At 34.1% G+C, this 13,742-nt stretch overlaps 2 protein-coding genes and 1 pseudogene across 2 annotated transcripts; 1 reads left to right on the forward strand and 2 right to left on the reverse strand.

Annotated features, from left to right (window-relative positions):
* Window positions 1–222: 222 nt before the first annotated feature.
* Window positions 223–2,072, reverse strand: LOC123201687 (proliferating cell nuclear antigen-like). Its single transcript, XM_044617267.1, has 4 exons — window positions 1,664–2,072; window positions 880–1,032; window positions 683–780; window positions 223–602 (listed from the first exon to the last, which is right to left on the reverse strand). The coding sequence occupies exons 1-4, from the start codon at window positions 1,980–1,982 to the stop codon at window positions 372–374; spliced, it is 801 nt and encodes a 266-aa protein (XP_044473202.1). The 5' UTR covers window positions 1,983–2,072; the 3' UTR covers window positions 223–371.
* Window positions 2,073–3,104: 1,032 nt separating this feature from the next.
* On the forward strand, window positions 3,105–6,939 carry LOC123206431 (annotated as a pseudogene).
* Window positions 6,940–7,298: 359 nt separating this feature from the next.
* Window positions 7,299–12,522, reverse strand: LOC123204723 (protein GRAVITROPIC IN THE LIGHT 1-like). Its single transcript, XM_044621524.1, has 4 exons — window positions 12,324–12,522; window positions 9,288–9,428; window positions 8,449–9,083; window positions 7,299–8,307 (listed from the first exon to the last, which is right to left on the reverse strand). Exons 1-4 carry the CDS (start codon window positions 12,446–12,448, stop codon window positions 7,532–7,534), a joined length of 1,677 nt encoding a protein of 558 aa, XP_044477459.1. The 5' UTR covers window positions 12,449–12,522; the 3' UTR covers window positions 7,299–7,531.
* Window positions 12,523–13,742: the final 1,220 nt, after the last annotated feature.

A 13,742-nucleotide genomic window follows, 5' to 3' on the forward strand; every position in this document is an offset into this window, starting at 1 on the left:
AGTCCCTTGATATATCTATTAGTGGCTGTATAATTTTTCCATTAAACAGGCTTCATCTTCAACAATTCAAAGTTCTCCTTACTCAAAGCTATGGCCATGTGCAAGCAATTTAAATGTTTTCTCCAATATTTTTCTTTACTTTTAAATTTTAAAAAGTGGAAGAACCACAGACAGGACTTGAAAGGTACACAAAACAGTGAGAAATCATACTCTCAGAGAGCCTAAAAAAGAACCATGCCACATTCAAGGGGTATTTATATCTACCAAACTACAACTGCTTGGTTCATCAAAATGAAAATTCATTAGGAAACACTCTTCATACAACTTGATTGAACAATGAATAATAAGCCTTCAGACTGTCAATATGTTCATTAAATTTGAGGCTTAGTCTCATCTTCATCCTCTTCAATCTTGGGTGCCAAGTAAAATCTGATGTAACCCATCTCAGCAATTTTGTATTCGACCACAACCGGTAGATCTGATGACAAGCTGATTGTGACAGTGTTGGATAATGGAGTCGCCCTTGTAAATGAGTTCATGTATCTGAGTGCAAAAGTCAGTGACACTGGCTCAGTCATTTCAATTATTGTTGCTTCTTCTGGCTGCAAAATCAATTGCACATATCAACCAAAGAAACACAAATAGAACTAGCATCGCTAATAAAAGAATGAAGAATATATACCGAGTCCACTGTGGTATTCTGCCTAAGTACAATGTTGGCGGTTCCAATGTCTCCCCTAGTGGAAAATTTGACACCTTCCTTTGTTACAGAAATCACAACTGTACAATCACCCAACACAAAACTGAATTTAGATTACCTATATATGACCAAAACAACTTAAAGAAAACCAAAATTTCAGAAGCATGACAATATATTACCAGTATCACCAATGCTGGCAAGATCCTTACAAATCCTAGCAAACTCGCTTGAAGGCATCCTAACAATAGCATGATACTCGGCCTCAGGGATTCCAAGGTGCTCACTATCAATGTCCATCAGCTTCATTTCAAAATCTGCTATCTTATCTTGTGCTACAACAATAGAAAATTAAACAAAATCACGTTAGCTATCAAAAAGGCATGCTTACAGTGATAAACATAAGGAAAAGCTGATCTATACAGTTCAACTTAAGCTCATTGTGGCAGCCAGAATTAAGAAATAAAAACTAAAGTAGCAACAGCACACTTTTAACCTTTTACTAGTTTCGTCCCAATAGAAAACAGAACAGACTTGAAAGAAAATAGAAAATTCGCTATACGTTTTTTAAGATTTCCAAATCTTGAAAACATGAACACTGGCATAAAAAAAAGAACAAGAACATCGAATCCAACATTCTACAGTTTTTAGGATTGCCAATAGCAATTATTCAAAGACTCAAAAAGCAACTACAACAAAGATCTTTGGAAAAAAGAAAACTAACATGCTTCGGAGTTTTTTTCCACTCTTTCTGAGAAGAAAGAAACAAACAGATCTTTAAGGAATATGAAAAGAAAACAGTGACTTTTCAAAGGACAAAATAGAAACCAATGGGTACTTATATGAGAACAAACCACCAAAACCCCAAACAACTAACAGAACACTCAACAAATATAAAAAACGTGAAACCCTGATCCACACACAGGAACCCTAACATCAACAAAGAAAGAAACTCAACAAACTTACTGGGACTTTCAAACATAAAAGTAACAGTGTCGCTTCCGTCATCAGCCTTGATGGTGATGATGTCATCATTTCCAGCACATCTCAGCATCTTGGACATGTTGCCCAGATTCATCCCCATGGAAAGGTTACGATCACATCGGTAGTGCTCGAAGCCCTCTGACCTGAGCAAAAGAGCCACCAACGCCACGTGGCTGGAGTCCATTGCTTGCAGGGAGAACCCAGTAGCCGAACAATCGAAGTTGGCATCGGTCACCAAGTCTTTGATCGCCTCTAACACCTTCTTGAGAAGAGACCCTTGGACCAATCTTAGTTCAAGCATTTTTGCCCGTACCTTTTTTTCTTTGTTGAATGGAGAATCAGGGTTAGGGTTGGCTTTGAAAGAAAGAGAGGGAAAAACAAGGTGGAGGAGCATTGGGGTTGGGTTTATATTGGCGGGTTTGGGCGGGTTGGATTTGGGGAAACGGTTTAAAATGTGGAGCGCAATTGGCGGGAGTTTGGGCTTTTTGGTTCCCGCCAACGGGTTAGGGAGCGATTAATTAAGCTTTTTATTATTATTATTATTATAACAAATTTAAAAATATTTTTTTCATCCCATAAAAGGGATAAATAAAATTTTATTGGCTTTGATGATTGGTTGGTTAACGAAATTTTTTATTCTATTTTATTGATGTTATATTGTTTCTAATTTTTTTTTGTATAATTTTTTAATATATTTTTTATTTTAAAAAAATGTTTTTCGTAGGATATAAAAGTTTAACTTAATGAGTAATGTATTAATTTTAAATTTTTAACTTCTTTACCGTTTGGTTGAATTTATTTTTTTCCTTCTTATTAACTATTTTGAAAAAAACAGTCTCTTTTTTATTTTTTTATAATTCCTTTGTTTATTTCAAAATACTCCATCATATTTAATTTTAAAATATTTTTCATACAAGTGAAACACATTATTTATCTTTTATAATAAAATTTAGTATTATTTTTATTTTTAATTTAAATTTATATATATAAATAATAACATATTACTATACATATGATTGAATATTATTTTTGTTTTTAATTTAAAATTGTCGAATCATATATTCTATTTATCGAACTAATTTAGAAGATTTTATGGTTTATTAACTAGATCAAAAATCAAACAAAAGGTTTTATGTGTATATATTTTGAGTATACAAAATAAATATGTAAATAATTTATCATCATATAATTGAGTATTTTAAATTAAAAATAAAATAATATTAATTTTATGATAATATATTATTTTTACATCTATTTTATATATTTAAAACATCAACGTATAACAAAATAATCTTAAAAATATGGTTTTTTTTTTCAGCTATTTTTAATCATTAACAACAACTGTATCTATAACTAGAGCCATTCTGACAACAGCCACCCCTTATTCATTTCTTAAAACAAATGTTTTTGGTTGGCTTGTTTCCCGGTCCTTTTGCTTTGCTTGACTCTTTCTACTGATTTTTCAACGCTTTCAACTTTGACATTTTGTTACCTTATCACAACTCTCCACCTCTCCCAGAATGTCTGATCTCAAGCTCAGGCTTGGCACCTCTTTCACTTTCACTGAAACCTTCTTCTGTAGCGCTTTTGCTGCTTGTCTCGCTGAGGTATCAATGTTTTCTGACTATTTTACTGCATTTATTTTGATTTCAATTTCAATTTCTCATTTTTAATTGTTCAGTGAATTTTTTGCGTTGACATTTCATAACAATTTGTTTTGGTATCTGGGTATGTGAAAATGTAGGATATTTATTATAATGTGAAACCAATTTCAGCTTAAATTGTAATTCAGTTTTATGTTTTGAGTGAATTAAGACTGTTTTGAAGTGTGTAACGTATGGTCAAATGTCCAAAGTGCTGAAAAACTGATTGCCACTCGATCCACCCATCACTTGATTATTTAGAATTTGTATACTTCATTATTTCATAGTTCAGTTGCAATTATCCCATAGTCTGTTATACAAGTGATCAAGTGAGACTTTGCTCTCCTCGTTTTGTCTTATAATGAAGTCAAGTTGGAGTTTTTTGAGCGTTTGTTTTATCGTTTTGCTTTTGATTTTTGTAGTTGTGTACCATACCTTAGGACACAGCTAAAGTTCGTCTTCAGCTCCAAAAGAAAGTGGTTAGCAAAGATGGTGTTAGTGTGTCTAAATATAGAGGTTTGTTGGATACAGTTGTTACTATTGCGAGGGAAGAGGATTTATCAGCTTTATGGAAAGGGATAATAGCAGGGCTACATCGCCAGTGTATTTGTGGAGGCTTAAGAGTTGGGTTATATGATCCTGTAAGAATAAGATATGTTTTCCGTTGAGGAATGCAATGAATTCTTTCTGTTCCTTTTGTGATATGTGCTGATGCCTACCCACAAAAATATTTTTCGAGCAGGTCAAAACTTTTCTAGTTAGCAGTGATTTTGTCGGAGATATTCCTTTATACCAAAAAATGTATGCAGCCTTCCTGACTGGTGAGTACAATTGGTGACTGCCTGCTCCTCTAAATTGGGTAGATCTTGCATAACATCTTGGTTTGACCATGTGTAGGTGCTGAAACTATACTCAATATTATATTTTTTTTACTTTTCAATTTATCAAGAACATGCTATTTATGTCAAACTCATATTAAACTACAATTTTCATTACAAACAGGTGTTATAGCAATTGCAGTGGCTAATCCAACTGATCTTGTTAAAGTTCGACTTCAAGCTGAAGGGAAATTACTGTCTGGAGTGCCCTGGTGTTATTATGGAATCTTAGATGCCTATTACACCATAATGAGGCAGGTTAGTTTGCATAGTAGCTCTTTTATACACATAAACACACACACACACACAAAAGGCACATGCACAAAGACATACTTATTTAACTTATTATAAACATTAGGAAGGACTGGCAGCATTATGGACTGGACTCGGACCTAATATACTCATTTATAAACATTATAAATGCTGCTGAACTAGCCAGTTATGATCAAGTAAAACAGGTGACTTCAAGTGTCAAGTCAGCATGAAATACTCATGTTTTTTTTTCAAAGTTGATATCTTGATTATGTCCTAATATCTTCAAACTCATGCAGACGATTTTGAAAATTCCAGGGTTCACAGACAATGTTCTTACCCATCTTCTAGCTGGTCTCTGTGCAGGCTTTTTCGCTGTCTGTATTGGTTCTCCCATCGATGTGGTAGGCCTTCTATATCTGCTTCTGCTTTCAGTGAAGAATTATTATTATTTTTTTGGTTTTTAGCATTATTTATCATCATAATCACCTTATAGCTTTAAAGTCTATTGCTTTGTAAGACTTAGACTGAAGTCTATTGCAGTCCATTGTTGCCCAAGTTGCAGAACCAAAGAACTCATGAATTGAAGGATGAGCACCGAAACAACGTAATATATATTATTGGGGGACACATTTATGTCATTACCATCTGTTAGACCTCCCATTGTGAAGGTCTACAAGAAGAACTGTGGGGGCAAAAACAGGGGAGAATTGCAAGCTGGTGAGGTGGAGAAGTTGTTATTGAAGCACAAACAGTGGGCCATGTGGGAAGGTGATGGAAAGGGGTAGAATGGGGAGCATGAGTAGCAGTATAAAAAGGAATCTGCAGGAGAGAAAAAGAAGAAATTTTGAATAGTTGGCTCATTGGTGGGAGGGTTATGGGACTCTCAAATTTGCCAGAACTTGGTTTATTTTTTGCTTCTCTTTGTATTTCTCTTCAATTATGATGGCAATCAAGTTGTTTGCATTAAGCTATACTATATTTCTTTAATTCAATCAATATAATCTTCTGTTTGGATTAGAAATTAGTTGGGACTCTGATACCATCAGGCTTAAATTTCAGTTTCCTTAAATGCTTTGATCCTAGAGCACTCTTTATAAGCATATTGCATCTGTCTCAGTCACTGCTATATGAAATCATGTATGTTCTGTTCCAGGTGAAATCTAGAATGATGGGAGATTCAGGATACAAAAACACTCTTGATTGTTTCATCATGACCTTGAAGAAGGAGGTGTGCTACAGATTCATTTTGTTTTAATTTTGATCATGTACCATATCACCGGTAGATGTCCTATAAACTAAGTGTTTTATTTATACTAATATTTTCTATTTTCAGTAATTTTCTGGATTTTATTTTGCTTCCGAGTCATTTTGGAGTGTTGTTTATGTATAATATCCTTGATACCAGGTGAAAGCTGAACTTGACATGAAATTCCCAATTTGGATTTGGTGAAAAAATTTAAATGAGGTTATTTAAAATGCTTTAGAACTGCAATTTCTTATCGAACTTGCATGGTCTGTTAAATCTTTTTCCCTTTTGTAGAATTCTGACTGTAAGTCAAATCTTGACTGAAACTTATTATTTTAGTGGCAAATATTTCAATTAATGCCATTTGGTATCTTTGATCAGTAACTTATAGCGGCTAATGCACTGCAGGAAATTTCTGCCTTCTATAAGGGGTTTCTCCCAAATTTTGGTCAACTGGGGTCTTGGAATGTGATCATGTTTCTGACTCTTGAGCAAGTGAGATTGCAGATTGTTGTCTATTTTAATCTTTATGATTACCTTTAAATTTTTGTGGTTATTACCTGATACATTCCCAAACGTATATGTGAACCTAGGCACTTGTTTAGCTCCCTGATTCTCTTAATTTTTTTTTGGAACTTCTTGTTGGTTTCCATATGTTGCAATTATTGCATTTTCATCGATTGGACTAAATTATTATGCTTGTTCGGTATGGATATGTTACGCCTGAGTCATTTAGACAAGGCAGGTGCATTGTTGAAGGTAAAAAATGACCTTTCTGAGACTTGTTTCTTTCGTACTTATGTTTTAGAAAACTTTGTTTTTGTTGTAATATGTTGTGGATTGACTTATTTTATTTGCTTTAATTGAACCCTCTGTTAGTGTATCTGAAGATATCCACGCTTGTTACTGCCAGTAATGAAATTGCTTATCCTTTCTGTAACTCTTCTTCACAGGCTAAGAAAGTTTTCATCCGGGAAGTGTATTTTGACTGAGTTTTTGGGTGCCAGAAGACGCTTTTGCCTGGTAGCTCCCATGTATACCTCCCTGAAAAGAAAAGAGATGGGTCTTACAGTCTTTCCATTTCCTTTAGAGATGTAATTGTTCTCCTCGCGAATTTTCAGAGGACTCAAAATTTGATTTATCAGGAGTTATTGTACTACGCCCTTCTGTAAGAGAACAAACTATTTCTTCTTTTTTCACATCGGACATAATTTTCCACAATTTACTTATAGACTACAAGAAGGTACCCAGGGCATTCAAAAAATGTAAGTTATTTAATATACTTGAGGCATTCAATGAATATATACTTGTTCATGTTGTTAAATGTTGATATTGTACCAACTTGGTCAATGGTGAAACCATAATTTGCTTCTCAGCACAATAAATTTGCCATGCATTGAAATCATTATGAATATATTTTAACAATGCCGATTAGATCAAATTACCTGTTTCCGAATTCTTCAAATCATGCATCATTTTAACATATATTTCAGTGAAGCAGAGAATTGAAACCTGTAGCTAGAATGCAGGTACTCTAGCTAAAGATCTGCAGTTGTAAGAATTTGACATAAAACCGAAGCATCGACAGAGCATGGTTGGATGAACCCTTTTTTTATTGAAGCACGAAGTATAGCATCTAAAAGGTTTAATTCAAATTGCCAAAATAGAACTTGTTCAAGTCACACAGTCTAATATTACCGACCTAGGAACCTAATAACAAGTCGTGGTAGTCTAAAACCTCTATGGAGGACATACTGTTGATAAAGGAAACATCTCCAGTGCCATTTCTTCCCAATACCCATAAACTACATACAAGAATGAAAACACTTCATGTCCTCGATACCAGATAAACTCTAGCCTTGATTACTGTTCCATTTCCAAGCTTGAAGCCAGGACTCACGGGAAACCCAACAATCTGACCAGGGGGTGGCTTGCCACCAGAAAATTTGACTGCACTTTCCATGTACTGTGGATGAAACTCTGCTCCCCTGCTTGCCTCGAACTGACACGGTGCTGGGTCAAGTGAGAATGCCAGCAAGTGAAGCAACCAAATTGCCTTGGCCAGTCCCAAGAATTCACCATAGAACTGACTCCTTGGGTGTTTTCCAGCCAATACTTGGCTGTGCTGCTCCAAGTCTCCGAACAAGGACTCTTCCATTTTGGGATGAACAATGGCAAGATACTTCTTAGAGCAGAATTTGCCAAACTGACATGTGGGCAAGATTCCCAGAAGCTCAACAGGGTCCATGGCCTTCATGTCACAGAATTGGGTGAAGCAATCACGACGATACTGGTCCGGATTGATGAGAGAAGAAAGGCTGCCGTCCATGTAGAAAGTCTCGTGGTCGAACCCCTGGAAGATTTTGCATGAAATGTACGACTCAAGTGCATACCTGGCATGGTGGGTTGCCACCACTGAACTTGTGATGGTGGTGATGCTTTCAGGGCTGTTGGCACAGGCAGCTTCAATGGAGCGCACAGCAGCAGCAATGTCCCAATGCGCAGCTCGCATAAGGGAGAGCAGCAGTGATGTGAAAGATTTTGATGCCTCTTTAACCATGCTCATCGTAGATTCAAACAGCTCTGGTGCTGGTGCCGCTATAACTGTTATCAGAATCGATAAGCTTTATTCTTTCTGGACTTGAAACAAGTACATTTACCAGTATACCCCAAAAAATTTGATAATTTCATGATAAACAAAAGTAAATTGCATAAAGAAACATGGTTTGTAGAGTCATTTCCTACCTTGAGGAGCTTGACTGCTGCAGTTGACTTTCCTCTTAGAGAAAGACCTCCCCTTTTTGCTACTGCCAAGATTACTGGTGACATTCTTCAGCTTCTCCTTCAAGTTCTGAACTTCAACTTCTCTAGACTTCACTTCCTTCTTCAAGTCCTCCACGGCCGCTTCGTACGGCGCCACCACTTCTCTCACCATTCCTCCTGCACCGCCACCATCACCTCCTCCGCCGCCAGCAATCCCCCTCCTCCTAAACCATCTCTCTCTCAACACGCCAACCCTCCTCATCTCTCCAACGATCGCCACATCGGCTACCCTCATCCTCTCCGGGTCCCACGGACAATGCGCCTCCTGTAAACTAACGTACGCTTTCTTCATAGCAGAAAAAGCCTCAAAGACCTCGCTCATTATCGTCTCCAGTTCTATCACTCTCTCTACACTCACCACTTCCCTCTCTCTCACAATTTCGACTTCTTGCTCTCTATTTTCTTCCTCTTCTTCTTCTTCAACGTCTTGGAGGTCTTGTCGAGCATTGGCAAGTGGGTGAAGCAAGCAAGAGGCTGCCACTCTTTGTATGAGATCTGAGAAATTAGAGACCTTGGCTGCCATATCTCCTTTCTTCTTCACCTTAAAAGCTCCGTTCCTTTAATTAAAATACACCGAGAAGTCAGTGAGTGACAGTGAGAGAGTTAAGTGTAGCTGTCCATCTTTAGTATTTATTTATATCGCCTACCTGTCTCTCCCATCCCATGTTAATGCTCAGATCAGAATATAACACAATAAAATATTGAAAAAACATTTATCTTTCTTCCCGTAGAAAGTCAATAGACATGTAAATTTGGCTGACCTGTTCAAGTTGCTCTGAGATTTTAGAATGAATCTTGATTGGTTGTGGTTGTGGGGAGAATCTCTATTGAACTGAACAGAGTACCAGAAGCGCAAGTCTTTAGCTTCTATTTCCACATTTCTCGGGTTGCTCTTCTTCTTCCTGGTAACACCCAAAACTTGGTCACGCAATTAAAGTAATCCCGGGGATTTTAACTTGTAGAGAACGTTTGATTTGAATAATATTTTATTATTAAAATAAAAAAATTGTCTTAAAAATAGATTACTTAAAAGTTTTTGAATATAAATAATTACTATGTTTAATAAAATTTGATAGGTATAAATAATTATTGTGTTTGGTTAAAAATAATAAAAGATTATTAGTAAATTATTTTACTTAAATGTCCTTTAATATAATTATTTTTTAAATATTTTTTATATTATTTGTCATATTAGTTAAAAATAAATTTATTTTTATCTCAAAAAATTAATAAATACTAATATAATTATAATAAAATCAAGATTACCTTGATAATCTTTAAATACTTAAGCTGAAGATGATAATCAGATTATCACTTATATTATTTATCACATCAGCATTGATAATAAAAGATTACTGTAATATTTTATTACTGATAAACCAAACAAGAAAATAAAAAATAGATTACCAAGATAACCTTTAAAAATGATAGCCAAACGGTCTTTCAGTCTTTTGCTGTTTGCACGGCCATAGAAGACTGAAGAAGCAAGAGAGACAAGTGTATGGTTGAGATTTAGAGTTGGTGTTTTGATGGGATGAGCATATATTGAGAGTAATGTCACTCACATCACATTGATGCTAGCTAATGCCACAACTTGCTACTAGAAATAGGTATTTTTTATAAATTTTCTTTGGATGGTGGGTTAAATGATAAAATGTCCGAAATCCCTGAATAGAGGAATTTGGGTTTAAAATTCAATAATCTTATATTAAAATTAGAATATTAATTTATTTGATATAATAATTATAAGATTAGTTATTAACCTTAAACTTTTATTTGTTTAATATGATAAATGGACTAGAGATCGTCTCTTATAAAATATTTATATATGCATAATCATGCAAATTTAGAAGGCTTTAGTAAAAAAGGAGCAAATATGAAATCTCCCAGTTGAAGTTAAGCACATTGAATAGCTTGGTCAGAAAAAGGAAATGGGGTAACCTTATGGTGATCACAGTTAAACTAAAAGAGGGTCCCGGGCACGTGAGAGTGTCCACCAAAGATTGAGTAATTACTAGCCCATTACTAATAAACTGGCTGAGGCAGTGGGGTCTTTTCCATTTGCTGCATAAACTTTGGAAGGCCAGAATGTTCCTCGGCGCCTTTAGCTTAACGTTTTATTATGAAAAATCTAGGGCAAAGGACTTATTCCCACCCAAAGTGTCCTCTCTTCTCAAATTTCTATTTTTTAATTTTAAAAATTTTATTTACCTTCTTATAAACAGTTAAAGTTAATAGAATCTTTAACCCTTTAAAATTTTATCTCATTTTCCCTCTAAACCCTAAAAAATAACTATTTCCCTCTTTGATTAAGTTTTAAAAAATAACATTTCTCTCCCTAGGGTATAGTTTTCAAACTTCGACACCATCTTCGACATTATTGTGACAGTCTTCTCCTCCCAATGCTTCATCTCCCTCCAGCGATCTCTCTCCTCTCACCTAGATGTCTGATAGACATTGAATAAAGCAAGGGGGATGAAGAGTTTTATCTTCTCGACAAAGCTCTTCATCTCCCTGACTTCATTTGATGCCAGTCAAATTTTCATGTGAAAGGAGAGAGATCGTCAGAGGGAGAAAAAACGTTGGAAGAGCGAGGTCATCGATAATGACATTAAAGTTTGAAAACTAAACCCTAAGGGAGAATGTTATTTTTTAAAACTTGACTTAGGGGAAATAGTTAGTTTTTAGAGTTTACGGAGGAAAAAAAATAAAATTTAAGTTTATTTTTAATATTACATATGAAATGACAATTTTACTCTTAAAACTAACAAAGTTAACTGTCTATAGATGAATAAATGAAATTTTCAAAGTTAAGAGATGAGAATTTTAAAAAAAGGGATACTTTGGCTGGGAATAAGTCCTTTGGCCAAAAATCTAACGATTATGTTAAATATAATTACTTAAATAATTATTTGGTATAAATTATTATTATATTTGATACAATTTAGCAAAAATTAATAGATAAAAATAATTATTGTATTTGGTTAGAGTTAATAAAAGAACACTAAAATATTATTTTACTTAAATACCTTTTAGTAATTTCTAAAATATTTTTTATATTATTTATTATGTTAATTAAAAATTAAGTCACTTTTGTTTTGAAAAATTAATAAGTAAGAATATAAACATAATAAAACTAAGATTATTTTGTTAATATTTTAATACTTAGTGATAATAATATTACATTTTATATTAGTTGTCGTATCATTAAAAAATTACTGAAATTTTTTATTACTTATAAATCAAACAAAATAATATAAGTAATGAAAAATAAATTATCAAAGTAACATTTTAATACCATTAGTCAAACACAATTTCAATACTATAGGAGACAAAATATTGATCTTGCTTTTGTATTTGAGCTGAAAATGGACATGAATTGCTATGAACAGAAGTCTGAAATCGAATTAAAATTGGCACCAATATGATAATCTAATTCAAAATTATCAGGAAAACTAAATAATTCAATATTCAAAGCCCTGAAATTATATGTACTAAGGATTTTGATGAGTAATCTTTTCAAAATTGCACAAGCAAGGAAGGAATCTGGAAAATTAAAGAAAATTAAAGATCACAAACGAAAAAAGGCAAGTGGGATGTTGTTCAATAGTTGCACTCTTTGAAGCTTCGATTTGAAAGTGTAATATTGAAGACTAACAATAAATTGAAATAGCCAAGCCAAGTACTTAATGAGCTGAAACTGAGTAGCCATGCATGGGTGAAACCTTTGTACAGGTTAAGCATCGAGATTTGAAAAAATATAACATGTAACAGATGTTATGAAGATGAACAATTACCTTGAATCGTCATGGCGCATGGAACAACGGAAAATGCCTGGAAACATGGTTTCCGATCGTCTCCGAAGCAAGAGAAAGAACTGAAGGTTATTTGAGTTTGATGTATTATAAAACAGGTAGTTCATCAGACGCTTGAATCGTATATAAAGATCTCAAAAGCCAGCTATGGGGTAATCAGATTGACAGTGAAACTTACTGCTAAGTGCTACATGACCAAAAGAAAGATGTTCAGTTCGATTAATTGATAAAGGGCATTAGGCATACAAGTAGCAACCACTCAGGCCAAATCAAAAGAAACAAAAAAGTCTGGACAATTCTGTTACCATTTTGGAATTCCATGAAAAATCTTGACTTAATAATTAGGTTCCATTTTGGAAATAACAGTTTTTCATGCAATTAAAAGATGGCAAAATTCTCCACGTCGTATCCTTAATAATCAATGACAAAGATGATTAACTATTATTATGCATAATTCTGGGAAGAGTCAGTGGTTAAAATGAAGTGCTTTGCTGTAATTTGTTGGTATTCTCCTGTAAGTATCCTGGAGAAGGATCTTTCCAGGATACAAGACACTGCATGCTTTTGGACATGGGGGAACAAAGATTTCTAGAGACATGCAGTGAGGGCTCAGTTTTATTTAAGTGTCATTTTTCTCTTACGTTTTGGCTTCTCATCAGATTTTAGCACACACTGTTTGGAGTGTAAAGCTTTTCCATCACAGTGCATGGCTTAATTACAAAACAATGGAACAGTGGCTGCTGGCCTACAAGGAAGAGGCTTAGAATAGATCAACACAGTGGTCCAAGCAATTTTAATTTTATAAATTATATACATTTATTTTAAATATATAGATAAATATATATTTAATAATATTATTAAATAATTAAATAATTTTAAATTAATAATAAAATAATATTTAATACGTAAATTCACTTTCCATATTATGAATTATAACTATGTTGATGTCAACCATGGCATCTGTATTATGCATGTGAAATGAACTGGCTGCATGTGGATTCCTTAGATAGGTCTCTTAAGTACACAACAAAATCCAATTATTCTTTTCAGTGTTTGACAAGTCTATCATTTTCCCTAGGGAGAAGGACTATTTCCCACCCAACTTTAAATGCATTTTCAAAATGCCACCCACAGTAGATGAAAATCTACTTTTTTCATCCATGAACTGTTAATATGGATGATTTCTGTTTGCATAAGGATAAAATATTCATTTTACCCTTGTTAGATGAAATAACAAAAATACCCCTCAATTTAGTCTGTAAAATCCATCCCAAAATTGATGTAAGGGCTTTACCATTCACCCCCCTTAGGTTTTAGAAACTAATATTTCACCTTACCTAAAGTTTTTAAACTTTAAAAACTAACATTTTCACCCCCAAACCTAGGGTTTCCATATTTTTC

Source organism: Mangifera indica, chromosome 2, assembly GCF_011075055.1.
Source record: "Mangifera indica cultivar Alphonso chromosome 2, CATAS_Mindica_2.1, whole genome shotgun sequence".
In the NCBI taxonomy this organism is placed as follows: Eukaryota; Viridiplantae; Streptophyta; class Magnoliopsida; order Sapindales; family Anacardiaceae; genus Mangifera; species Mangifera indica.

Bases quoted from the DNA above. Each gene is read 5' to 3' on its own strand.
- LOC123204723 (XM_044621524.1), bottom strand. From the start codon at position 12,448: ATGAACTACCTGTTTTATAATACATCAAACTCAAATAACCTTCAGTTC. The intron at 9,084-9,287 runs GTCAGCCAAATT...TTTTAATTAAAG, and splicing joins TCTCAGAGCAACTTGAACAG to GAACGGAGCTTTTAAGGTGA. The intron at 8,308-8,448 runs GTAGGAAATGAC...TTCTGATAACAG, and splicing joins CAGCAGTCAAGCTCCTCAAG to TTATAGCGGCACCAGCACCA.
- LOC123201687 (XM_044617267.1), bottom strand. From the start codon at position 1,982: ATGCTTGAACTAAGATTGGTCCAAGGGTCTCTTCTCAAGAAGGTGTTA. The intron at 1,033-1,663 runs GTAAGTTTGTTG...CTATTGTTGTAG, and splicing joins TTTTATGTTTGAAAGTCCCA to CACAAGATAAGATAGCAGAT. The intron at 603-682 runs GTATATATTCTT...TTGATTTTGCAG, and splicing joins AGAATACCACAGTGGACTCG to CCAGAAGAAGCAACAATAAT.